The sequence below is a fragment of the Acipenser ruthenus genome, chromosome 3 (genome assembly GCF_902713425.1).
Source record: "Acipenser ruthenus chromosome 3, fAciRut3.2 maternal haplotype, whole genome shotgun sequence".
Classification (NCBI taxonomy): Eukaryota; Metazoa; Chordata; class Actinopteri; order Acipenseriformes; family Acipenseridae; genus Acipenser; species Acipenser ruthenus.
Window position 1 is genome coordinate 13,867,528 of NC_081191.1, and position 27,189 is coordinate 13,894,716.

Consider the following 27,189-nt stretch of genomic DNA (forward strand, 5'->3'; position numbering starts at 1 on the left):
AGGGGGTAGTTATTTCTCAGTTTGACCTGTGTTCACACATCTTACTGTGTTAGTATGCATCCTTTATTTTTTATAACCTTTTCATAAAATTGCACTCAAAGGAGCAACAGCAGTTGGACACTATTCTCCAGTTTCTGTTCATTTTAAAAATAACAAAACAAGGCTGTGTGAGTTATTAAAAGGCATTCTCTAATCAAAAATGTTCTTATCATTATATATCCCCTCTGGCAACGTACCACTAAGGAAATAACCACCGGCTAAAATATTTGTGACCGTAGCATTCCTTCCCAGGTTTAATCAGGGATAAGGTGGCAACCCGTAACAGATTTTGACAAACTGTAGCAACTCACAAATATTGCTTCTGATACATTTATTACCTGTCTGCCCAGGATCAAAATCCAAACGCAGTCTTGATTAACATATTAAAGATAATGTAAATAGATTTGTTTGTCTCCCTCCTTCTTCAGTGCAGTTTTCTAAGTAGTAGTCCATTCGAGTGTTTGGAAGTTATGAGTGTTCTATGTAAAACAAATTGATGATAATTTTATTTATAAGGTATTTATTACCAGTTACATGTAAACAGATGTTGCTGGAATGAAGTTCAACACAGCAGGCAACAATGGTAAGTGCTGCAATGTTTTTAGTTGTAAACCTTACAGTTTAATAACACTTTAAGAAAACTCAAGTTCATCTGCTGTCACTAAGGGTTTTGAAGGGTATTTTTTCTTTTTTTCCCCAGAATCTGATTTGCTTTAAGCCCTGCCACAGCCCCCCACCACTAGTTCGTTCATATTCTAAATCCTCAAGCCTCATCGCACACTTCAGCTTCTCAGAATGTTCTGTTGGCTGCTTGAGATTTATGTGAAGAACAAAGACATTTGTCAGCATGGCTGCATGCAGATCAGGTTTACTCTTCAATGCTGGCAAAAATAATACATTTTCTATGTTCGTTTTCTATGTTCAGACTAACTAAAGCCACTGTTGTGAGCGACCTCAGTGGGATACATTTGTATTTAATACTCCTTTGTCAGCAATTATTTAATTTATGCAGGTATTGAACAGTAACCTGATGGAAAAGGATGAGTCTGCATTGCAAGAAGAAACAACTATGGATTTTTTTTGTGTGTATTTGAGTATGAAGGTGGAGAGGTCATTATCAATGTAACGTCTCTTTGTATACCTGCCGGTGTGTTATTGAATAGGTATACCCTGATCCGCATTTAGCTGTTAAATCCAATGTGAATCAAGTGAATGGATGCTCTGTCACTTTTCATACTGCTGTACATCGGATAGTGCAATTCCCCCTTTTTTTTTTTTTTGTAAAATTAGCAACTGTTCAGTGGCACTGGAACAATGTTTAAAGTGGGGGTGCTAAAAGCCATTAAACATTAAACAAAACTGTAACCCCTCTTTATGATGTAAGCCATGCACCCCTAGTTCCAGCGCACCTGACTATATTTAGCTATGGCCGCATGCCTGCTTTACAATATTGTTCAGCGATAAATTGCACAATTGGTTTGACAATGCTTTATTGATTTTAGATTGCATGATACTAATCGACCAATTGACAACTAGTTGATTGGAGGGGTATTTGATTAGCTTCTCATGCGTCAGCCCCTGCACCTGTACCAGCCGCTTCTCGTGCGTCGGCCCCTGCATCTGTACCAGCTGCTTCTCCAGCGGTAGCGCCGGTACCTGAGGTAGTCTCTGCAGCGGTAGATACAGCACCACCAGGTAATCAAGAGGTTGGTCGTGATGGCACTGTTTGGGACATTATAAATCCTGGTCTCCACGCTACAGAAAGAAATGGTCAGCAAAATGTTTTCAAGGTTTCAAGACCCACTCCATACGCAAAACGCAAAATCTCTGATGACAGTGTATTGAGTGCTTTTCATTTATTGATAGGTGAGCGTATGCGTATGCCACATACAACGCTGCACTGAAGCTGAAGCCCACTGACAACTAAATGATGATTCCTGTCAATGCCCTTGGACGAATTGGAAGTATTTATTGCACTTTTGTTTTTTTGTAGAGCATATGGTGCCAACAGCCTGTTGCTGGACAGTTTGTGGTCCAGTAAGTGGGGACTTTCTTTTTTTTTACAGAGACACTGACATAGAATCGCTTTTATTAAATTGTAAAATGTTTGTGTTTCGATTTTGAAGACAACTAGAAGCGTGCGCCTTTTAAAATGATACATTTGTCCTGGCATTCGAAGTTTGGAACCACTTCATTGATAACAGCATTCTCGGCTACAAACCGGGAGAGAACATTACAGTGGATGAGCAGCTTTTTCCAACAAAAGCAAGGTGTCGGTGGACTCTATATGCCTAACAAACCTGACAAGTTTGGGATCAAGTTTTGGCAGGCAGCGGACGTTCAGACCAAATATTTGGTTAATGGCTACCCCTACTTGGGTAAGGATGAGACTTGCCCAGCTAACCAAAGGCTGGTTGACAATGTTGTACTTTGGCTAATGGGACCCTACTTAAGAAAAATTAGAAATGTTACCACCAACATTTTTTTTTTTTACCTTGCAATTGGCAAAAGAGTTGAAGAAAAAAACAAGAAGTCGATTGGAACTGCAGGAGACCTGCAAACAGAGCTGTACTCCACTACAATTCTGAAGCACTCTGAGAAATAATGTAATTCTGCTCAGCTCCCTTCATATGACAGTTACCATTGGGACTGTTGAGAAGAAAAAAAAAATGGACTGTGTTGACATTTTAGACCAGATGGCACGAAAATACTCTGAAAGCTGGGTCTCGCAGGTGGCCTGTTCATGTGTTTTACAATGTATTGCATCTCGCAGCCATCAACTCTTTTATTCTTTACAAAGAATGCATGGGCAAGAAGATAACGAGCTAGCCAAAGAACTTTGCCAGAAACATTTAACATAAGAAGAGTGCAAAGCAGATACCCGCAGCTGAAGGTAGCGACCCCGGTGCCAGCCGCAAGCGACGACAATGCCAGGGTGCCAAATGCAATGGTAACAAGACTCTTGATAGCTGTGCCCAATGCGCAAAGGCAGTGTGTGGAAATTTGAACTCCTTATGTGGAGAAGCACAACATCATTGTGGATTGTGGACACACTTGGGCTTCTATTGATAACATGTTGCGATTTGTATATAAAACCCATTTATGTTCAAATGTTTGTTTTTTATTTACATAGTTTCGGTTGCGTATGTCTGCATGTAAACCCATTTATTTTCAATTTTTTGTTATTTAATTATTTTCAGTTCTACAATTTTGTATATAGATAATATACCTGTATGTACACATTTCTTTTCAAATACTCATTTTTTTAAATTTGTTATTGGTTTTTTGCAGTAGCAATTTATGTAATATGTTTGTATATAAACCCATTTCTGTTTGAAATGTTGATTTATTTACAATGTGTCTGTTATGCAGATGTTTTATATGACGTGCCTGAATAAAACTACGTCTTAAATCCATTTTTTTTTGTCCTTTCATTGTAATATTTATGTTGTTTTTAATAAAGTGATCAGATTGGCCGCTTATGGTAGTTCTAGGTATGCATATTATTATTATTATTTTTATTATTTATTTCTTAGCAGACACCCTTATCCAGGGCGACTTACAATTATTACAAGATATCACATTATTTTTTACATACAATTACCCATTTATACAGTTGGGTTTTTACTGGAGCAATCTAGGTAAAGTACCTTGCTCAAGGGTACAGCAGCAGTGTCCCCCATCTGGGATTGAACCCACGACCCTCCGGTCAAGAGCGCAGAGCCCTAACCACTACTCAACACTGCTACCCTAACTCCAGTAGTTCTAGTGTTAAACTGCATGCCATCTCTGAGCTGCGTTGCCCCTTTCCATGGTTCGTTGTTACTTTCACTCTTAAGACAGAATCTTAACTTATACATTTTATCCATGTATTTTTTTGTGAGAGATAAAATGCGTACAAGTTAGCAGCGCAGTCTCCATGTATTGGAGAATCCTCCTTCTGAATCCAAGTCTGCATAATGGACCCCTCACATGGTCTGCAACATCCCAGTTACATTGAAATGTTGTTCAACGACACCTTTATGAGCCAAGGAAAAGTGTGCTTGTGTCTACAAAAACTAAAGCTTTGGATTTTGTTTTTTTTAATTGATAGAAGAAGATAATGTAATGAAATGTATAATAACAAATCCTGTAAAACTAATTATTAATAAAAGCTAATATCCATGCGCGTCTTACTGATTTTATATTCATTTAAATTATTGATTTAATGGGCTAAAATAAAATAAACCCCAGAACTACTTTAATTACAACTGTAGAGAGTGCAGAACTGTAGCATCTGAAGTTGGAAACACATTAGTCAGGGATCTATCAACAAATTGCAAACTATTGGTACCAACTAGTCAGCTAGTAAAATCGACTAGTTTTTTGCAGCCCTAGTAAGATATGCAATGGGGACTTCAACAGTGGAAAGGCAATAAACAAATAAATAGGAATATTTTCATGATGACAGATTCTTGAAAACAATGTAAAGCTGTTGCTCTTTGTTTATTACAGTAAAAGTCTGTTTAGAAAGATGGTGGGAACAGAACTTGCATAACAGTGCTGCAGGCCATTACATAATCTTCACTCACTGCGACAGCAAGAGGGAAGTTCATGGTAACTATTGCAAGTGACTTACTTTTCTACTGGTGTAATTAGGAAATTCCCTGTCATTAATCAACTATCATTCCCTACTGACTATACAGAAACAGTAAAACAGATTTTCTAAGTTTTTAAATGAAAAGGCATTAAAGTTGTAAATAGTGTCTTTCACAACTGCACATTTGAGAGTTGCAGAGTGATTGGATATGCATGACTGTTACTGTAAGATTTATGGATTTTTGTTACCTTTAACCACTTTAAGCCGTGTATTGAATGGCAGGGTTCACTGATGGAAAGAATAAATATAAGCAACAGGTGTGAGAAGGTTCATAAAAAAAAGTGCACATCTTAACATAAATATCCACTTAAGTTAAATCTCACTGTTGACACCTCCGGGTGTGTAAACATTTCTAGATGGCGCTGTGAATCTGACTGGTGCCTTTTTAATCTTGCGTATTATTAGATGAAGTCCACTGCCATCTGGTGATGTAAGTTGTTTATTGGCTTACTACGTGATGTGCACATTAGTAAATGTTAGACAAAATCGGTAAACTTTTATTTGGAGTGTTAAGTTTGCTCTTATTCCGATGGATCGGTGGCTGATATGTGTAAGAAAAAACCCAACCGCAATAACAAAGTGCCTAGGTTTTAAAGTGTTTTGTGTGACAAGTGTTTTATGCTCATTTTGAGTACAAATATATTCATATGGTTGGAGGTACATCCCCTGTATATCTTGCATCTTCACTCTAACCAGACAGGGGTCTGTAAAGCAGATATTGTTATTATATAGGGCTTGTGATGCATATTCATAAACCTGTTCCCGCCCCTCTGAACCTGTGCTGGAGCAAGTGGGTAGGACAGATGAACCAATCAAAATTGTGAACTTTGGGAGAGGAGTCGGGAACCAATGAAATGCTTCTGATTGAACAGGTTGGATTGAAGCCGCTGATGTTGTGAATTCACAAGACATTTTGACGAGAAGACCCGACGCATAACCACTGTGAAATGAAAATAACCGGTCAAAACTGATTCATGACCAGGGATATGTTAATAAAAATGTCAAAGTCATGATTATGTTGAAAAACATGTTGCAGGAATACCTACAACAAAGCAGAAAGCTAGGGAAAGTGGTGTGTTGTGTTTTAAACCCTACAGCTTGTTCTGGAACACTGCCAAGTTCTTTTTATGTAAATGTCTTCTACCATAATCAAACTGTGTCCTATTGTATTCAATTTTATGTAACTAAGGAGAGATTTTTCATATGCCAAATTTTCATCAGAAAATAATTGAAATGGGATTAACCATGAAAAAGCTTTAAAAAATAAAACCTCATCCTCCCACGCGTTCTCTGAGTTTTTAAACAAAACTGTTGCAGGAGACATTAAAAAACGCAGTTGTGTTGCCGTGCATGAATAAAGGTCCCATGGCTTTTATACTTTATGGCTTTATAGAAATATACATTTTATTTATTTTTTCCCCCGCTGGGGATGAAATCAACAGATCTGTCCATATATGTGGAAAAACCTCTGATCCAATTGTTACGAAACATGATATTAACATTATTTAGAATATCAGATTCTGGAGAAACAGGGTACATCTGCATGTCACACTTACATTTTTGTGTATACCTTAGGAACTGCTTATCTAATGCCATGAAACTTGATATTAACATTATTTAGTTTATCTGTTCAGTCATCTGTCTGTACATCACACTTGCCTGTATATTGTTGCATAGATCAGGATATTCACTTATTTAATTCTTACTCTATACTATTATGTACATAATACATACAAATATACAGCACCAGATAAGGTTTATGGTCATTGAGTAATGTACTGTCCATTTAAACAGTGTGCGTAAAATGTATTTTGGGTGAGTGAAATGCAACATTACCTTAAAGTCATGAATGCTTTCAATAAATACAGTACACACTTTAATGCTAATGTATGGGGTATGCATTAAATACAGCCTTACATTTTAACTGTCATGTTACTTTGAACTACAGTACAAAAACTTGGTCTTATAGTAAAAACTTCCCTTATTTTTCACCTGAAAAAAAAAATCCAACAATGTCTTTTTCGCAGCCATTTAGTCCTGCTTTAATAATATTATAGTCCAAGAAGTTGCTACTCTCGATGTAGTTAGCTACTGAGTTCACTGAGTCTCCTCCCACAAGTCTATGATGCATTCTCTAGCTACCACATGCAGTGTATTCACAATTGACCACTGAGGCGGTGGGGACCAGCGATCCTTTCCCATGACCACTCAACAATTTCTGTTTTCATGTGGTTTTACAGATTGTAAACCCACAATTTTTGCTGCATGACACATCAGCTTTCTAATGTATATGTTGGTGATGATCCTTGAGTAGGACAAGAATTCTTACTTTGGGGGTCAAAGAATATATATTTTAGAAAATTATTAGACCTTCAAGCAAACATTATGCATCTAGAGATGTTTAATGTGTGTCATGTGGTTGAGATGAATTTCTTAAAAATGGACCAGACTGCTTCATTCAGTGAAATAAACAGACAGACAGGTCACCTACAAATACTTACACAAAACACTTTGCACTAAAGAATGTCCTTAGCAGTTTTCAACACCATTGGAAGTTGTTCTCTCGATGTAAAAATGTCACATAGAGATGATTGGACAGCGACAGTCTCCATATACAGTATCCCCAGGTAATTATACACCCAATAACTTGGGCTACAAAAGGTTTCTATATATTTATGGTTAATGAGTAGGAAATAATAATGAAACATTGGCTATAGCAATTCAATACATTAAGTACAAAATAATTCCAAAATTTTTTTTGTTCTTGCCCAACAGCTATATGCTCAGTCAATTTTATTTTAACTTGAAGAAAACTGCACCAGTCACCAGTATTACGAATACAAGCAGAACACCAACTTGACTGACAGTTGCTGGTAGAACCATTTCTTTCTGAACAATGATAAATGAATTATCCGCATTGAAGAAGCCTATCTGAAATCATATTTTTCAGAAATCTGGGTTGCTTTCTGTTGCATGACAAAAAGCTTACACTTGGCTTGTGCTGTTTAACTGTGTCTGGAGAAACCAAATGATTTTTGATGACAGCAGCAAGAACAGAACTTCTAGTTGAAGTAGGGTTTAACTGGTAACAAGGCTTGGCACAGGACTGTATGCCATTCTCTTTTTGAAGTTTAAACTGCCCTGCCTCAGGAATTTGCTGGACCTCAAGAAAATAAAGCAGTTACCACTGTGCCCACAGGACTAGCCTGTGAAGCTAGAAGTTTGTGCAGACCAGCCACTCTGAGTTGTCATATGCTTCTAGATTAAATAAGGGACTACGTAAGCTGTTGGACGAGCTTTATTGGCCTTTAGGGGCAGCTTTTACTGGTATAACCTTTCTTTTGCATCTTTATCTTTTTCATCATGAGAGGTCTTTCTCTTGTCGAAATTTCAAAAGGATGCAATGTAAAAACCAAATAATAAAATAAATTATATATATATATATATATATATATATATATATATATATATATATATATATATATATATATATATATATATATTATATAATTTTTTTTTTCTTTAGAGAAGACTACATGGTGTAGATGAGTACAGAACCACACTTGATATGGGAAAGCATACATCTTCACTTTGTAAAAAAAAAAAGGCATGTAATTTACAGACTGGGGGGGGAGGAAATCAATTTCATTCCAAAATGTAGTGTGGCCATTAGTAACAGCACTTAGGGTTTGGTCATTATGGTTGATAATGTTATTACTATGCAACCAGCAATTTAGTTGCATGTTGGTCATTTATTTTATGCACTGTGCTCTAGTGAGTAAAACTGTCTTGTTATTTTGTTCAGCCTGTTCTGTCAAAGTCATTATTTGCATCCTCAACAGCTCCATTAAAATGACCTTTTGTAATTTTTGTTTATCTTGCTTAATCTGCATTGGTTGCGGGTGTATTCGGTGACATTTTGAAGCAGAAATTGATTACTGTGCCATCTTTTGTTAAGTAACAAATTCAAGTTTGACTGAATTTTATAACCTGAAATTGTAATATGTTGTTGTTTTTTTGATTAAGTGAACAGGAAGTTGTGCTGCATTTTTAAGCAGTGTAGGCTTAAAATAAGACTAACAAACGTTGTTGTAGTTGATGCGCTAAATTTGTCTTTTCTACAGTATAGGTAGAAGTTATAATACGCAATGTTCGACAGCAAGTGGCTATAAAAGTTAATGTCACATTATATTTGTTTCTACAGAAGTTTTTTTACTAGTATAATGCAAAATGTTATTTATGTGTGACTGTTGTAAAACAAATGTATTAATTGCTGTCACGTACACAGTATAATACTCCTTTATTCTTTGTATTCAGTTTCTGAAGCAAATGCAACAAGTAAACCATACCTGTTCATTTTTGTCATAAATACAACAAGGTAAATGATAGCTGTTCATTTTTTAACATTTATAATTATAAAACAGTTTAAGTCTAGGCCCTGTGCCTTGTTCTAGTAGTTTACAATAGCACACCTGCACTGTCTACTTTAGTGCACTATCTTGCACTAAATTTGCTCAATAAAGTTCAATTATAGGTGATGAACAATAGATATTAATTATTTAATTGACACATTCTTTCAAACTCTGGACATGCAGATCTTTATCACATGTCCATTTAAGTTAATTTATACAAACTTTTTGATCAGGTATGTCATTCCCCCAAATATTGCAGTAACCACTTTTGTATATTGCTACACCAATTGTCTTATAAAAGATAAATAACTATGAAAGGAATATCAGAAAAAAAGGATTTTGCAAGCCTAGGTACTTTCAAGGATCAAGCACCCTTTTCTTTCATCTACTGACACAGCTACCAAGTTCCCATACTAAAAAAATATATATTTTAAATATATTTTTGTAAACATATTATTCATATAAAACTCATAGTCTTTGGGAATGATAAAATATATGGAAAAATATATGTATTTATGTAACGTTATATAAAATATATTTAACATATTACAAAATTGGCCCGTTTTCATCATATGGAAAATATATTTACAATGTATTTGCTTAAACATATTTTAAATATATTTAAAATATAATTTCAGGTAACAATATATCAATTATATTGTCCATGTATGTTTTAGAAATGTATTCTTCAATATATTTACTAAACATGTATTATATAATGTATTCACAATATATTACATAATGTAAAGTGCCTGGACACGCACCATATTTTGCATGTGTTCCACCAAACAGATATGAGAGCAAATAAATAAGAAAGGAATGGAATTCCGCAATTTCATTTAAAAATAACTGCTATCTTTAAACATAACGGTATATATCACATTTTGTAAAAATTCAGTGTATATAAAACACTCAAGTACAAAAATGAAAAGCTTTCAACATATGCTAAAAGGCTGTTTGCATTACAACAGGTGTTTGGGCTGCTTCTCTGTAGACCTGCTAACATTGTTCTTCTGAAACTATGAGACGTTACAAAAAACTGCTGCTTCCAATTAAAAAGCTATGGAATTGTTGCTGAAAATAGAGCTATGAAAGTAAAAAAAAAACACTAATAAACTGGAAATACATTTTTATAATTTCATTCTTTTTTTCATATTGGTGGGCATACAGTTTAAATATAAGGTGCCTTAAAATATGAACAGCCTATTGTGTCCTTGATTGTTATTGACCTCTCTTTTTTTTTCTTCTAAATACTAGGCTTCGCCCAGTTATTTTTTATGAGGTATCTGTAACACTTCGGTATCTGCAGAAAGATTGATTAACGGCCATATTTGTTCCGTCAAGAATAAACTTATTTACCGAATTAAAATCACGGTGTCTGTGTTTTTATCTGCTGTATATGGATAAACTTATGAATCCTTCTTGTTTTAAATTTAGTGCTGCCTGACCATCGCAGTCTCCCATTATATGCAATATACAGACGTGCTCAAATTTGTTGGTACCCTTACAGCTCATTGAAATAATGCTTCATTCCTCCTGAAAAGTGATGAAATTAAAAGCTATTTTATCATGTATACTTGCATGCCTTTGGTATGTCATAGAATAAAGCAAAGAAGCTGTGAAAAGAGATGAATTATTGCTTATTCTACAAAGATATTCTAAAATGGCCTGGACACATTTGTTGGTACCCCTTAGAAAAGATAATAAATAATTGGATTATAGTGATATTTCAAACTAATTAGTTTCTTTAATTAGTATCACACATGTCTCCAATCTTGTAATCAGTCATTCAGCCTATTTAAATGGAGAAAAGTAGTCACTGTGCTGTTTGGTATCATTGTGTGCACCACACTGAACATGGACCAGAGAAAGCAAAGGAGAGAGTTGTCTGAGGAGATCGGAAAGAAAATAATAGACAAGCATGGTAAAGGTAAAGACTACAAGACCATCTCCAAGCAGCTTGATGTTCCTGTGACAACAGTTGCAAATATTATTAAGAAGTTTAAGGTCCATGGAACTGTAGCCAACCTCCCTGGGCGCGGCCGCAAGAGGAAAATCGACCCCAGATTGAACAGAAGGATAGTGCGAATGGTAGAAAAAGAACCAAGGATAACTGCCAAAGAGATACAAGCTGAACTCCAAGGTGAAGGTATGTCATTTTCTGATCGCACCATCCGTCGCTTTTTGAGCAAAAGTGGGCTCCATGGAAGAAGACCCAGGAGGACTCCACTTTTGAAAGAAAAACATAAAAAAGCCAGACTGGAATTTGCTCAAATGCATATTGACAAGCCACAATCCTTCTGGGAGAATGTCCTTTGGACAGATGAGTCAAAACTGGAGCTTTTTGGCAAGTCACATCAGCTCTATGTTCACAGACGAAAAAATGAAGCTTTCAAAGAAAAGAACACCATACCTACAGTGAAACATGGAGGAGGCTCGGTTATGTTTTGGGGCTGCTTTGCTGCGCCTGGCACAGGGTGCCTTGAATCTGTGCAGGGCACAATGAAATCTCAAGACTATCAAGGTATTCTGGAGCGAAACTTACTGCCCAGTGTCAGAAAGCTCTGTCTCAGTCGCAGGTCACGGGTCCTCCAACAGGATAATGACCCAAAACACACAGCTAAAAGCACCCAAGAATGGATAAGAACAAAACATTGGACTATTCTGAAGTGGCCTTCTATGAGTCCTGATCTGAATCCTATCGAACATCTATGGAAAGAGCTGAAACTTGCAGTCTGGAGAAGGCACCCATCAAACCTGAGACAGCTGGAGCAGTTTGCTCAGGAAGAGTGGGCCAAACTACCTGTTAACAGGTGCAGAAGTCTCATTGAGAGCTACAGAAAACGTTTGATTGCAGTGATTGCCTCTAAAGGTTGTGCAACAAAATATTAGGTTAGCAGTCCCATCATTTTTGTCCATGCCATTTTCATTTGTTTTCTTATTTACAATATTATGTTGAATAAAAAATCAAAAGCAAAGTCTGATTTCTATTAAATATGGAATAAACAATGGTGGATGCCAATTACTTTTGTCAGTTTCAAGTTATTTCAGAGAAAATTGTGCATTCTTCATTTTTTGTGGAGGGGTACCAACAAATTTGAGCACGTCTGTATAAATATATTGTTTGAAAACACTGCATACACTTTTAAATATATTAATGTGAATACATTTATTTACAACATATTTTACAAAGTATTTTGAATATAATTTAGAAAAATAAAATGTATACATGTCAATATGTTGATTTACAAAATACATTTATAGTATATTATAAATATATTTAAGCAACATGTCATGTTTAAGAAAATATATTATAAATACATTTCAGGTTTAAAAATATATAATTCCATATATTAAAAATATATTTATTTTCCTTTGTGGGTTGAGCAGAGTTATCAGAAAACATGCTCAAAAAGCAAATGTTGTTTTTTTAAAAATCACCTTTACAGTAATAAGTACATAAAGGTTACAAACGAGAGGAGGCCATTCGGCCCATCTTGCTTATTTGGTTGTTAGTAACTTATTGATCCCAGAATCTCATCAAGCAGCTTCTTGAAGGATCCCAGGGTGTCGGCTTCAACAACATTACAGGGGAGTTGGTTCCAGACTCCCACAATTCTCTGTATGAAAATGTGCCTCCTAATTTCTGTTCTGAATGCCCCTTTATCTAATCTCCATTTGTGACCCCTGGTCTTTGTTTCTTTTTTCAGGTTGAAAAAGTCCCTTGGGTCGACATTGTCAATACTTTTTAGAATGTTGAATGCTTGAATCAGATTGTCTTCTTTGTTCAAGACTGAATAGATTCATTTATTTTAACCTGTCTGCATATGACATGCCTTTTAAACCCAGAATAATTCTGGTTGCTCTTCTTTGCACTCTTTTAGAGCAACAATATCCTTTTTGTAGCGAGGTGACCAGAACTGAACACAATATTCTAGATGAGGTCTTACTAATGCATTGTAAAGTTTTAACATGACCTTCCCTTGATTTTAAATGTAACGCTTTTTACTATATATCTGAGCATTTTGTTGGCCTTTTTTATAGCTTCCTGACATTGTCTAGATGAAGACATTTCTGAGTCAACATAAACTCCTAAATCTTTCATAGATTCCTTCAATTTCAGTATCTCCCATATGGTATTTATAATGGATATTTTTATTGCCTGCATGCAGTACCTTACACTTTTCTATATTAAATGTCATCATGTGTCTGCCCAGTTCTGAATGCTGTCTAGATAATTTTGAATGACCTTTGCTGCTACAACGGTCTTTGCCACTGCTCCTATTTTTGTGTCATCGACAATTTAACAAGTTTGCTTACTATACCAGGATCTAAGTCGTTAATGTAGATTAGAGTCTGTCCTGACTCTAACTCTAAAATGTGACAAGCATACAGTAAAGTTAAGGGAGTCATCCATTGGTAAACAAAATCAGTTGTTTTTTTAATGATTGATCTGGAGCTCAGCTGTAGATAAAACTACTTTTGCCCAAGAGCAAAACTCGTTGTAACAAATAGCTGATTCGCAGACTATTAGATATTATTTATTATTAGCTCATTTTCAGAAGCCAGAGTTTGCAGGTGCGTTTAATCAAATGCTCCTAGCTGGGGTTTTTTTTGGTTGTTTTTGTTGTTGTTTTAAAACCAATATTTACATGATGATATCTTAATTATTTCTCTTTTTCCACTGTAGGTTTTCAGTCAAGACCCTCATTGACCGCTCCTGTTACGATACCATTGATGACTCCTCTCCTGAATTCTTAAATTTTGTGTCTATCTTGGAGCAAATTCTGAGTCATCGGCTGAAAGGTGACAAAGGCCATTTTTATAAATCTTTGGGTTTGCCATTATTCTTGGTGCTGAGAAGTAGGTAATCTGCCTCACTGAAACACATATACTGTATAGATGTTTATAGTTGTTACTTTCGGACTAATTTCCTAAAATGCTTCTTCCCAGCAAAAACTTGAATTGGGGTATTTGATGGTTTAAACAACTCTTTAAAAAGTGAGAATACTTGCAATTCCTAGTCTTCAATGATAAAGTAGAGTTCTCTTCAACAGCCTGGTTCCTTTCCATGGATCCTGCTGCCCTGTGCTCACTTGCACTGTTTCTCTGAATCACAGCCACTGCTGATCTCTAAACCAAAATCTATTGAACATATTTACCCACCAGCAAAATCCATCAGAAACTAGAGTGCATTACAGTAGAAAATACTGATAAGACCACCAGCAGAAATCATCAAGTCTTCATCAGTGCTAATTTGGTAGGAAGGAAATCATCTAGGGCCAGTCCTGTATTACATTGTTGACTGAATAGCTGAGCAGCATGTCTAACATTATTCAGCATGTCTAGCATACCAACCCAGAGTGAGATAAATTTGACGCAGTGTGAATAATATTCAGTTCCCTATCAAGTATGAAATGTAACCATTACCTAATGGGTATTTATTGTAAACACCCTGAAAACCTGAATAAGATGTATCAAAGCTGCATGTCAGAGCCTGTGATGCAGTCGTGCCCACCCCCGAGGGCATAACTGTACTGCAGGCACAGACATCGCCATCATTTATCCTTTCATGCAACCTGGGCGGGAGAGACTAAGAACAGATAAGTGTCAAGTTACTCATGTCTACTTATTTGCTTGTGTAATTACACTATTTAATCTCTTGTGCCCCGTGTGAAGCAGGCGGCTCGGTCTTTGTACATTCCGCTTGGACAAGGCTGCATCCTCTCCTGACGGCTGTGTGCCAAGGGAGAGCAGGAGAGCTTTACATAGGAGACTGCCTTCACAGTCTTCATATTCCTCTAGCTATCCATCCCCTCCTCCTGCTTCCCCTCCAAAGAAGAGGAGGAGAAAGAGTCACTAGTCTAATAGATCAGCAAGCTCTGAGCAGCTGGATAAGCTCTGGGCGGCGGTCTCCCAGCAGAGCACAGTGCTAGCTGAGCTACTGCGTGAGCGCATTGCTCCACCTACTCCCTCTGTGCCTTAAGAACAGCAGGGAGTAACAAATGCAGAATGGCAGCAAGAGGATCTGTTGTCTATTGCCGCCTCTGAGGAGGTGGACGATCAAGAGTTCCCCTCTGAGGAGAGAGACTCAGATCGTGCAATACCAGTAGCGCATCTTTCCTTGTCAGCAGAGCTTATGCTGCTGATCAAGAGGGCTACTAAGTCCTTGCAGGTTCCATAGCCTGTGTTTCTCCCCCCCCCCCCGCTTCCTAAGCGGCCTCCTCCAGCAAACTAGCAGCCAGGGTTCCAGCAGCCTCAGAGACTGGCACAACCAGCTCCTGCTAAAGCCAGAGGGGATCTTCGCAACTGACCCTGGTTGCGCAAAAGGGAAACATCAGTAAGTTCTGCCACCAAGCGCAATGGCAAAAGCCACAAGCAAAGCAGCAAGCCTAGCAATTTGCTGCCACAGGCCCAGGGCCCCTTATCAGGGAGTCACCTGGAGTACTGGCGTCAATGCACCACAGACACCTGGGTGCTCAATATTGTACAGACTGGCTATTCTTACAATTCAAACACGGTCTCCCTCCCTTTTGAGACGCGGTGGCATTGTCTCAGGAGGTGACAGTCCTGCTACAAAAGCGGGCTATTTGCACGGTACATCCTCTTCATTTGGAAGGAGGTTTCTACTCCAGGTACTTCCTGGTGCCCAAATGGGATGGTGGCCTCAGACCAACCCTCGACCTCAGGCAGGTCAACCTGTATCTGAGTCGGAGGCTAAAGATGTTGACCATGCAACAGCTGTTGCAGTCAATAAATCCAGGCGACTAGTTTGAAAGACGCTTCCATATCCCCATAAGACCAGGGCACAGAAGGTACCTGCGGTTCGCTTTCCAAGGGATAGTGTTCGAGTTCCGGGTACTGTCATTTGGCCTCTCACTAGCTCCCTGTGCCTTTTCGAAGTGCATGAAGGCTTTGCTGGCCTCATTTGAGGTATACCCCAAAGTCAGTTAAATTTAAAATTGTGACTGACTGAAAAAAATATAACTCACTTTTTCAACGTAGTTGAATAATTATGACATCATGGTTCAGCTCCTACTGATCCAGTTGCTCCTCCAATTTGTGACTGACTGTTCACATGTGCATCTATGTCATGAGCATGTAGTAAGTGATCACTTAAGGATGTTGTGGAGTTTTGCAAAGCATAGCTTTTTGTTTTACTGTATGTGCAGTTGCCTGTCCCTTGACATACAGTTCTAAGCAAAGCCTACAGAAGTGCCTTGTGACATCCAGAATCAAAGATGATAATGTTCTGGTGTCAGATGGCGTGCCTGGTATCTGACTGGCTTTTTATGTAAAGCACCGAATTTCAAACAGCTGACTTACTGTTCCCATGAGGTGTATATTTAGACACTATGTACAAATTTGATAATTCAGACCTTTCATTGTAGTTTAATGGAGAAGTGCTAACAAACTTATTCATTTTTTTCCTAGAACTTGACATGATGAGCTGTAGAGCCCTACACCTCCCTGCTGGATGCAAATGCTCAAAATCTAAAAAAACAGTAAATATATTTATTTTAATAAAAGGTAGTACACAACGCTATTCAGAATTACCTTAACTTTTTTTTTTACAGAATAAGACAACCCACACAAAGCTTTCTTTTAATTTAAACATTTGTTGCACTTTTAATATAAAACATTTTTTGTGAGCAACCTACAAAAAATGGCAATTATTTGAGGTCCTTTGCACAAAGGAAAGATTAAAATCCATCCCAATCTAAGAATGTTTTAAGTTCTTATTTTTTACTACTTAACGAGTAGTAAATATGTGAAGTGGCTGTAAAGAAATCTCTTCCTTTTATATTCTCTACTTGTACAATTAGGACTAATTCGTCAAGACGTTTTTCTAATTTATTCATAGATAAAAGTATTTTAGTAAGTTGCAGTCCATCAGCGTGCTTTTAAATTTGGAAATTAAGGTGGTGAGCCTAATTTGGCAACCGTTTGGGAGAGCACAGGTAGACCTCTTTTCCTCCCAGGAACCGAACCACTGTCCTCTCTAGTTCTCCATAACAGGAGCCGGGAACCCTCTGGCAACAGATGCCTTGGCACACCAGTGGCCGAGGCAGCTGCTGTATACCTTTCCAGTACTCACCATGCTCCTGCTGTGCCTGGAAAAGATCAGGCTGGACCGGGCCAGGGTGCTATTAATAGCCCCTTACTGACCCAGGAGACTCTGGTTTTCAGCTCTGATACAGCTCCTGAGCGGCCAGCCGTGGAGCTTGCTCAGTCAGGTGTGGGGACATTGTGGCATCCCAACCCATCGAGCCTACGGCTCTGGGTCTGGCAACGTTTGAGCCGTCTGGGGTTGTCTCAAAGGATCATTGACACCTTGACACCAAAAATGTCAGAGCAGTGTCCACGTGTTCCCAGTATGGGTACAAGAGAGGCATTTTTCAGACATGGTGCCTGCCTAAGGTTTTGACCCTGCGACCTGTCCCATGGCAGTTATACTGCAATTTTTACAGGACCTATTTGATGAGGGGAAACCCCCCTTTACACTAAAGGTCTATTTGGCAGCCATTTCAGATTGCCATATGAAAATTGATTCAGTCTCCCCAGGAGCTAATTTCCTGGCGGGGCAATTTTTAAAAGCATGGCGGCTTCGGCTGTCTATGAAGGACATTGTCCCACTTTGGAACTTTGTGGTGCTTGAAGCACTTATGAAGCCCCCTTTTTAGATCTTGCATTCAGATGAACTGAAGTACTTATCTTTGAAAGTGTATTTCTTACTTGCAATCACATCTGCTAAGCGGGTGGGTGAAATGCAAGCATTTTTGATTGTGAAAGCCTGCTTAATTTTTGCAGAAGCCAGGACAAAGGTTAAGCTTCGTACCAATCCTGCTTTTTTGCAGAAAACCATCTCGACATTCACATCAGCCAGACTGTGGATTGCAGGCTTTCCATCCATCTCCATTCCAGTCTGACAGGGAGCGGCAGCCCGTACACTTTGCACGGTGCGGGCACTAGCGTAATATGTGGACAGAGCAGTCTGAACCATTTTTTGTCTGTTATGGGGCTAAGTCCCATGGTAAAGCCCTGTCTAAGTTTGTGGACTTTGTTCCAGGGTGCATCTGTCAGGGACATTTGCGATGCAGTGGTGTGGGCTACTCCCCATACTTTTATGCAATTCTATCGACTGAATGTCATAGATCCACAAAACCCAGGCTTTGGAACAAGAGTGTTAAGGGCGGCTTCAGCGTCGACCCTGAAAACAATTTTCAATTTTTTAGACCTAGCTAATATTGCCTTGCGACAGCTTTGGTATTTCTACCCATTCGGTAATTGTTACATTTTGTACTTGATAGGGAACATTAGGTTATTATCATAATCCTGGTTCCCTGAAATAGCAACACAACCATTAACCTTCAAGGTCGCTGTATCCATGATAGCAGCAGTCTTGAAGGAAAAATTATTACGATACCTTTGTCTGCAGTCCAGTTATGCCCTCGGGTGTGGGCACGACTGCGTCACAGGCTCTGACGTGCAGCTTTGACATATCTTATTCAGGTTATCCCCTCTTTAGGATAAATATCCATTAGGCAGTGGTTACATTTCAATTTCAAGGAACCAGGGTTATGATAATAATGTTAGCTGTTAATGTAATTGTGCACTCTGCTACTGTATAAGTCTTACATTTCTGCATGAATGAATATGAAGTTATTATTTCTTGGGTAACAGGTGGTAGTAATGCTGAAATAATGTGTCATTATTTGCTTGTATGTGGCTCCTTATATCGCAAAATCTTTAGAATTGTATATACCATTAACCATACTGACTTTGGAGCATCAAAAAAAAAAAGTCTATAGATAGAACAGAAAATGCGACTAGCTGGAGGAAGGTTTTACCACCTACACACAACAGCAAAAAAATACTCAACTTAATGCGTAGGGCTAATAAGAATGAGCAAGTCAGAATAACTGGCAAATGTTATGCTTTAGAATCCACTCAATAAAATTAGCTTTTTAAATTCCCATTATGCCTGTCAATCCACCTGCTGTGCTGTAAAGTTTCACATTAGTCTGTCTCCCACCAGTGGCATTTAGTACTGCTTTAGTGTTTAGTAGATTGGGGTATCATTGGTGGTTGTAATGTTTGTATAAAACTATGTTGATGTCTTCAGGAGGTCTCAGATCCAGCTATATGTGTATACTGTGGATGCATATCGAGTGAGGACATCCATACATATGCCCCTGTCATCTTTATATGTATAAATGAGACAGATAATTGCTTATTCAGTTGTGAGCACTTATCACAATGTGGAGAAATGAGGAATTTTCTTTACATTTGTATAGAGTACAGCAGTGTTCTTTTACTTACGGGTTTCTTTATGTTAGTTCCTCAGTGCCTCTGTCTTACTGTTTGGTTGCTCCTCAAAAATACACAAGTCTAGTTTTACCAGTTTTATTTATTTAATGTGAAATATGTAAAAACCAAAAAAACATAGTTTTCCCTCCGCATTTGATACAAGTTTTTAATATGGATGCCATATTGTGCAATTTGTTAGTTTTGCATTGAATTCTGCTGTGTTTGATTATACTTCTTGCTGGAGTGCTGCAGAATGATACACACAGCAGCAGAAAGCTGTATATTTCAACATGCAGCTTCATCCAGTGATAGATTGCTTGTGCACACAGTACATAACATTTGGAAATCTCATTACAATGGAAATAAAGGTAATTTATAAGATCTTGCTTGGACATGCCCTCCCCCAATATTGATGAAAGTGGAGCAGAGAAATCCACTCCGCTCATTTTATTTTTACAAAGGTTATATTTTATAAGACTCTTCACAAATAATGATTTTCTGATATGGCTTGGCTACCAACTGTAGTAAATACTATTCGATGATCTAAACGGTCTACTGTACAAAACACACTACTCCAAACAATTAAAGGATTCTTTCTGTAAAATGCAATCTTACTTTGTTCCAATAAAAACTGGGTCTGTAGCTGGTTCTACAGTTTACAATCCAGTCTGCAACCGGATTGTAAAAATTCAAGCATCACCTATATATCAGGGCTCCAGTTCTGGTCACCACCGCACCAAAGGGACATTGTGGCCCTGGAGAGAGCCCAGCAAAGAGCAACCAGACTAATCCCAGGATTTAAAAGAATGAGCTACGAAGATAGGCTGAAAGAACTGAATCTGTTTACCCTGGAACAATGTGATAGTCTTTAAAATCTTAAACAGAGATGACATATTTAACCCTAACCAATATTTGAAGTCTAATACAGAAACCAGAGGAAACAGTTGAAAATTACGTGGAGATAGACTTAGGACAGATGGAAGAAAACACACAGAGTAATGAGTGTATAGAGTGGGCTACCTAGTCATGTTGCTGTGGCAGAATCCCTTGGATCCTTTAAGACCCAACTTGACAGTTTTGAGATCAGTCAGCTACTAGGAGCCAGACAAGCTTGTATTAGTCAAATGGCCTCCTCTGGTTTGCAGATGTTTTTAATAAAGCAAAATGGGTATCCGTTGATTGTTATTGGCAAATATTACAGTATATGCTGGGAAACAGGGTCCCAATTATGCACTCTACATACATGCCCTATTGCACATCCTTCTCTTGTCAGTATGGCATGTGATCGCCATGGACACCAATATAGGCTTTGCACTGATTATGCATCCTGGAAATGTTAGTGCATGTCTACTTGGGCTTAATTTACACACACAATATCATTTGATTGTTTGGAGCAGTTTAACAAATCTTTGTACTGTATCTGAATTGTATTCCACTGGCACATGAGTGAAGTCAAAAACCAGAACCAGGTTAAACCTTGACTTTGTTATATCATCATAGTAAGTCTGTATGTACCAGTTGTCAATAATAATAGTATGCGTGACAGTCATTTGTTGTGACTGTCCTGGCTTCTGTTTACTGACACGTCGGTTCTTGGTTCCTCTTCCAGGGCAGATCACTTGGTTTGGCTATGAAAGCCCTCGCAGTTTCTGGGACTACATGCGAGTGGCCTGCAGCAGAGTGCCACACAACTGCATCAGCAGCATTGAGAGCATGGAGAATGTGGGCTCCTCCAGGGCAAAGGTGAGGAGAAACTGCTGAGCTTTCCACTGATAGAATCAGCTGGATCATGCTGTCATGAAAACCCGCCATACCATGATGTTGTATACTAATTACATGGTGTTGTTTAATTGTACAACTTGTAATCATTGGAGAGTTAAGATGAATGCTGCCATGAAACCAAACCAGTTACTTCTGAATCAATTCCAATTCGATAGATATAGTATATGTTTTACAATAGCTTGTGAAACGGTGTTGTAATTAACAGCCTCTAGGTAAAGTGTATCTGCAGGACAGCTTTCAGTTATGTTACGTCAGGTGCATGTTCACCATTAGGTCTTTTCAAAACAAATTTTAATTTCCCGCTTAGATTGCATATAGTCACATGACATAATCACTGCACAGCACTTGTGCATGGCAAATATTACACAAAGGCACATATTAGAGCTGTACAGTTTTGTTAATGTGTTTTTTTTTTTTTTTTATGAAATACAAATAATTATGAAAATATTTTTATTTTTTAAGAATATTATAAAAATCGCAGTATTGGGCTAATTTCACGATTTCCGCACAGCCCATGAAATCGCGATTTTCATAGGGCCCTAGTTATGACAAGTGCAGCAGACTGGAGCAGAGTGTGGAAATATGATTAATAGCTTTAGATGTGAAAAGCATGTGGTAGCACTGCATAATTCTGTCCTGCAGAAGTGAACCGCAAAAATGAACCGCAAGCCATTTACTGAAAAGACGTAAGCGAGGGTCATGCAGACTCTAAACCAACTAAATTAGTTTAATTGAGGGTTCAAGTGGTCAAATCATTGAAACAACTGGACACTGTACAAAAGGTGGGTCTTTGGAAAACTGAGAAAGTTATTAGAAAATCAGATATGTTTAAGTAGAAGATTTTGAGAACATATATAGTTTTAAACCAAACCCAGTGAAAGAAAGATAAGACAAATCACATCGAAAATAAAAGTGCTTTTAATAGGATAGGATCTATGAGAAGGTAAAATATGCGGTCTTGTTAGTATTCAATAATGGTTAGTTTGCAAATAAAGAGAGTGCATTTTTTTGTGTTGTGTAATTAACATATTTTAACAGGGTTCTTTTTCAGTTAAAAGCTAACCGCTAAAGAATGAAATAAATAACTATCTACACATTATAGTAGCGTTGGTTACAGTGCTTATGCATTTTAGGTACAGTAATGGTTAATTGCAGTATTACTGTACTTGGGATACCTGCTGGTGATCTGCCTTTCTTTGTGTTTCAGGGTCGAGCGTGGATCAGGGTTACACTAATGGAAAAACGCCTTTCGGAATACATTTCAGCAGCCCTAAGAGACTTCAAGACAACCAGGTTCCAACTTTAATTCTAATGAGTGGGGGGGGGGGGGGTAGGAAGGGAAAGGGGGGGAAGGGAAGGGAAAGAAAGGGGGAGGGGGAGGGGGAGGGGAAAGGGGGCAGGAAGGGGAGGGGGAAAGGGGGGAGGGGATGGGGGGAAAGGGGGAAGGGGGGAAGGGTGTAGGGAGGGGGGAAAGGGAAAGGGAGGGGGAAAAGGGAGGGGGGAAGGGGAAAGGGAAAGGGAGGGGGGAAAGGGAGGAAGGAGGGAGGGGGGAAGGGGAAAGGGAAAGGGAGGGGGGAAAGGGAGGAGGGGAGGGGGGAAAGGGAAAGGGAGGGGGGAAAGGGAAAGGGAGGGGGGAAAGGGAGGAGGGAGGGGGGAAGGGGAAAGGGAAAGGGAGGGGGGAAAGGGAAAGGGAGGGGGGAAAGGGAGGAGGGAGGGGGGAAGGGGAAAGGGAAAGGGAGGGGGGAAAGGGAGGAGGGATGGGGAAAGGGAGGGGGGAGGGGGGAAGGGGGAAAGGGAGGGGGGAAAGGGAGGAGGGAAGGGAGGGGGGAAAGGGAAAGGGAGGGGGGAAAGGGAGGGGGAAAGGGAGGAGGGAGGAGGGAAGGGAGGGGGGAAGGTGGAAGGGGAAAGGGAGGGGGGGAAAGGGAGGAGGGAGGGGGGAAGGGGAAAGGGAAAGGGAGGGGGGAAAGGGAGGAGGGAAGGGGAAAGGGAGGGGGGAGGGGGGAAGGGGGAAAGGGAGGGGGGGAAGGGAGGAGGGAAGGGAGGGGGGAAAGGGAGGAGGGAGGGGGGAAAGGGAGGGGGGAAGGGGAAAGGGAGGGGGGAAAGGGAGGAGGGAAGGGAGGGGGGGAAAGGGAGGAGGGAGGGGGGAAGGTGGAAGGGGAAAGGGAGGGGGGAAGGGAAAGGGAGGAGGGAGGAGGGAAGGGAGGGGGGAAAGGGAGGGAGGAGGGAAGGGAGGGGGGAAAGGGAGGAGGGAGGAGGGAAGGGAGGGGGGAAGGGGAAAGGGAGGAGGGAGGAGGGAAGGGAGGGGGGAAGGTGGAAGGGGAAAGGGAAAGGGAGGGGGGAAGGGGAAAGGGAGGGGGAGGAGGGAGGAGGGAAGGGAGGGGGAAGGTGGAAGGGAAAAGGGAGGGGGGAAAGGGAAGGGGAAAGGGAAAGGGAGGGGGGAAGGGGAAAGGGAAAGGGAGGAGGGAGGAAGGGAGGGGGGAAGGGGAAAGGGAGGGGGGAAAGGGAGGAGGGAAGGGAGGGGGGAAGGGGAAAGGGAGGGGGGGAAAGGGAGGAGGGAAGGGAGGGGGGAAGGGGGAAGGGGGAAGGGGAAAGGGAGGGGGGAAGGGGAAGGGAGGAGGGAAGGGGAAAGGGAGGGGGGAAAGGGAGGGGGGAGGAGGGGGGAACGGGAAAGGGAGGGGGGAAGGGAGGGGGGAAAGGGAGGGGGGACCTTCCTTCAAAACACAGACGCATTACAGTTAATACAGAACCTGTATCCCGATTTCAAGCCTCTCTCGTGCAGAATGAAAATGTCACCAGCTAGTGTATATCTCAACCAGTACAAATGGATGCAAAGTACGGACGCTTTTTTGGATTAGATTAAATGTAAAATTTAAAAAAAGACAAATACGTTTTTCTCTAGTAAACATGTTTTGTTTTTCTAAAAAATACAGACAGCTTTATTGATTGTATTTTTTATAACTACTGTACACAATATACCCTGATAAAATATGCAGTGTCTGTGTTTACCTGTATCTCGTACAGCATCTTTAAGCTTCAGTGTCCTGCAGTCTTACTCAGTTGTACACTAAAATAGAATAATTGTGCAAATCAAATCAATACCTAACGGACTGTCACAAGCAGGAATTGAACATGGCTTCTCTCCCCACAGGAGGTTTTATGAAGATGGAGCAATTGTACTGGGAGAGGAAGCAAACCTGCTCGCCGACATGCTGATCGGACTCAATGCCATCGATTTTAGGTACTCCTTCAAATACATCTGTTTGCTTTTGGCCTGCACTTCTACTCTTTGTGGTAAAGCAGACCACAGGCTGTATGATTTTCCCCTTTCAGGGCTGAGGAAGATAACCAGGCACTGTAAGTTAAGCATCTGAGGTTGTTAGAATCCTGAAGCCAGTCTGCTTTTCAAAAGGTCTGTCTCTAGAAGACAGCTGTAGGGCTCAGCTAAGTAGGCGCTCTCTGTTCATGTGTTTTTTCAAGGAAACACCCAGTGGCTGCAGACTCTCAATACCCAGGGAAATAAAACTCCTCCTCAGTGTTCTTTCACTTTTGACACACATTCTGAAAAGTCTTTTATTCTCTGTCTAATTTCAGCTTTTATATGCACCTGTTTTTTTGTCTTCAGAACAGCTTCCTTTCATTTGTATGCGTTCGCAGGGGCATAAACTTAATTATGGATAAATGTTCTATATTTAACAGGAAGAAAATCAAGGCATGACTGCAGGTGTGGTTATAGAGCTTGTCTTACAACTGGGGTCAAAGTCTGTAACAGTGCATCCCACGACACTGTCTGCTACATATACCCATTGCACAGCAAGTCCAAATTAGGCAGAGAAAATGAACTAACACTGATGTAAATATCATTAGTGACATGGACTGTGTGGGTTGAAGTGGAGTGAGGAAGCAGCACATGTAGACACACTATAATCCTTTACTAAGTGTTTGTCATGTTGACCTTTCATTTCCTGAACGACTGCCTGCCTAGACAGAGCCCAATATGAATGGGGATAATGAATCTACTCTCACCCCTGGAGAGACTGTATCCTGTGATGGGAGGTTCAAATAAACTCTGTTTCAGATCTTGGTCAAAAATTGGATTTGTCATGGGTGGTGAATAATCAATAAGGTTTTTATTTAGCCTCCGGTAAATGACTTTGCAAGACTGGATTAAAAGGTTCAGTGGCATTAGGATAGAGTGAGAAAGTACTGTATAATGAGGTGTAGCTCCGATTTTTGTTTTCTTTAGCAGTGCTGATTCACACAACACAGAGGCTTTTCTGATATCTTGGCCAAAATGTTAATTCTGTAGGATTAGGGAATTCTGTTTATTCGGGAAGTACCTTTGATTGTACAGTAATGGGTAGCTGTCAGTGAGTGTCCCATTCTATAATGGACCACATCATTTACTAAAGCACCAATGTAATTAGAAATGATTTTGTTTTATGGCAGTTTGCAGTTTCATCTGTAAACTTGAAATGCTGTTTTTATGAAATTCACTAGTATAATCCTAGCAGGCTGTGATTTAAATGAGTCACTTTTTAGTCACACTTTTTTACATAAAGCCTCAGATAAATTTAGTTTCAAATAGGTTCTTTCTTTATTTTTCTTTCTTTCTTTTTTAGTTTTTGTCTGAAGGGTGAGGGCCTGGATGGTAACTACCCTGCTGTTATAGACTATACACCCTATCTGAAGTTCATGCAAAGGTATGTACAGTTTTGCAAGCTGTGTCCGTCCCAGAGGTGAATTTGTCAGTGCTGGTGACCCCTTTTTAGATCTTTTGAGTATTTCAAACAAGCTTTAATAGACGTGTAATAAGAGCTTTTTTGTTTAAATTTTTAAAAAAAGAATAATAATGTAGAATTTTATATAAGGCACAATTCTATCAAAACAGGAAATACAAAGTACAACAGGATTGGATATTAAATTAACAAAGAAACCAGAACTTTGAATCATTCAATAAACATTATTATATACACATTAATATTATATGCTAATAGTATGAAAACAAATTATGATAGAAGTTGAATTTTTTAAACAAGGAAGTGCATGTGATACTTTAAATGTAAAAATCTGGACATACTGCATTAAAGAACTGTTTTTCAACTTTATTTTAAAACTCTACCCCTTTTGTCTGGAGGTTTCAGCTCAGGTACCCCTTTACACTTTTTGCTCCACAGTTGCAATAAAAAGCAGAATAATTTGATTAACACATTGATTCATTTTCCATTTGATTTAATATATAATTTTATGTCACAACAGTTTGGGACTGACAAACTGCTGGTTCAGTACAGAATATCAAACACAGTAATTTTTAATTTTGGATTAACATTGTAAGTCTTTGGATGCACAGAATCAAAGACCGTATTTGGAAATCTCTTTGGAAACACATACCTTCGCTTTCGATTCGGCAGAGTTATTATAAATAATCCAAAATAGTGTGCACTATAAATGTTTGTCACGTTACCATTTATTTCCCATCTCAACATTAATTGTGTGCCATTTACAATGTTTACATCAACACATTAACCTCAAGATAAAACCATAATAACTAATAACAATGAACGTGCAATGCAAAGCCAACATAAAAATGACCCAAAGGGACTTGGTATAACTTTCTGTCGCTTTGCACTCTGTAGACTCTTTTGTGACTCAAGAAATGATAGACATGATAATCTGGCTGTACTCTATCAAACACCAAAAGCAATTCAACCTGCCGCTATTGCTGTTACTAAAATGCAGCCGCACCAATTAATATCGGAGTGGAAACACACTCAATTGAAATCATGAAGGCCTACAGATGGATGATCATTTTGAAACTATAGTCAGACTGTACTTTCTTTTTTATTTTTGCATTTCCAAATCGTCCCGCCTACCCCCTATAACCCTTAGAAGTACCCTCAGGGGTACGTGTACCCACGGTTGAAAACCCTGTGCATTAAAGCACTGTCCAAAACTATTCTATTATTGTCTGTTTAGATATTGTGGCATGAAGTGTTTGAATGTTCTCTG

General features: G+C 39.2%; 1 protein-coding gene across 1 annotated transcript in view; it reads left to right on the forward strand.

The window, feature by feature from the left end:
* Positions 1 to 27,189, forward strand: part of LOC117435567 (RUN domain-containing protein 3B-like) — a 37,320-nt gene that overhangs the window by 2,981 nt on the left and 7,150 nt on the right. Inside the window, exons 2-6 of the mRNA XM_059012576.1 lie at positions 13,781 to 13,896; positions 21,011 to 21,144; positions 22,391 to 22,476; positions 24,332 to 24,421; positions 25,803 to 25,883. Coding sequence (XP_058868559.1) covers positions 13,781 to 13,896; positions 21,011 to 21,144; positions 22,391 to 22,476; positions 24,332 to 24,421; positions 25,803 to 25,883 — 507 coding nt within the window. The remainder of the gene's footprint in view (positions 1 to 13,780; positions 13,897 to 21,010; positions 21,145 to 22,390; positions 22,477 to 24,331; positions 24,422 to 25,802; positions 25,884 to 27,189) is intronic.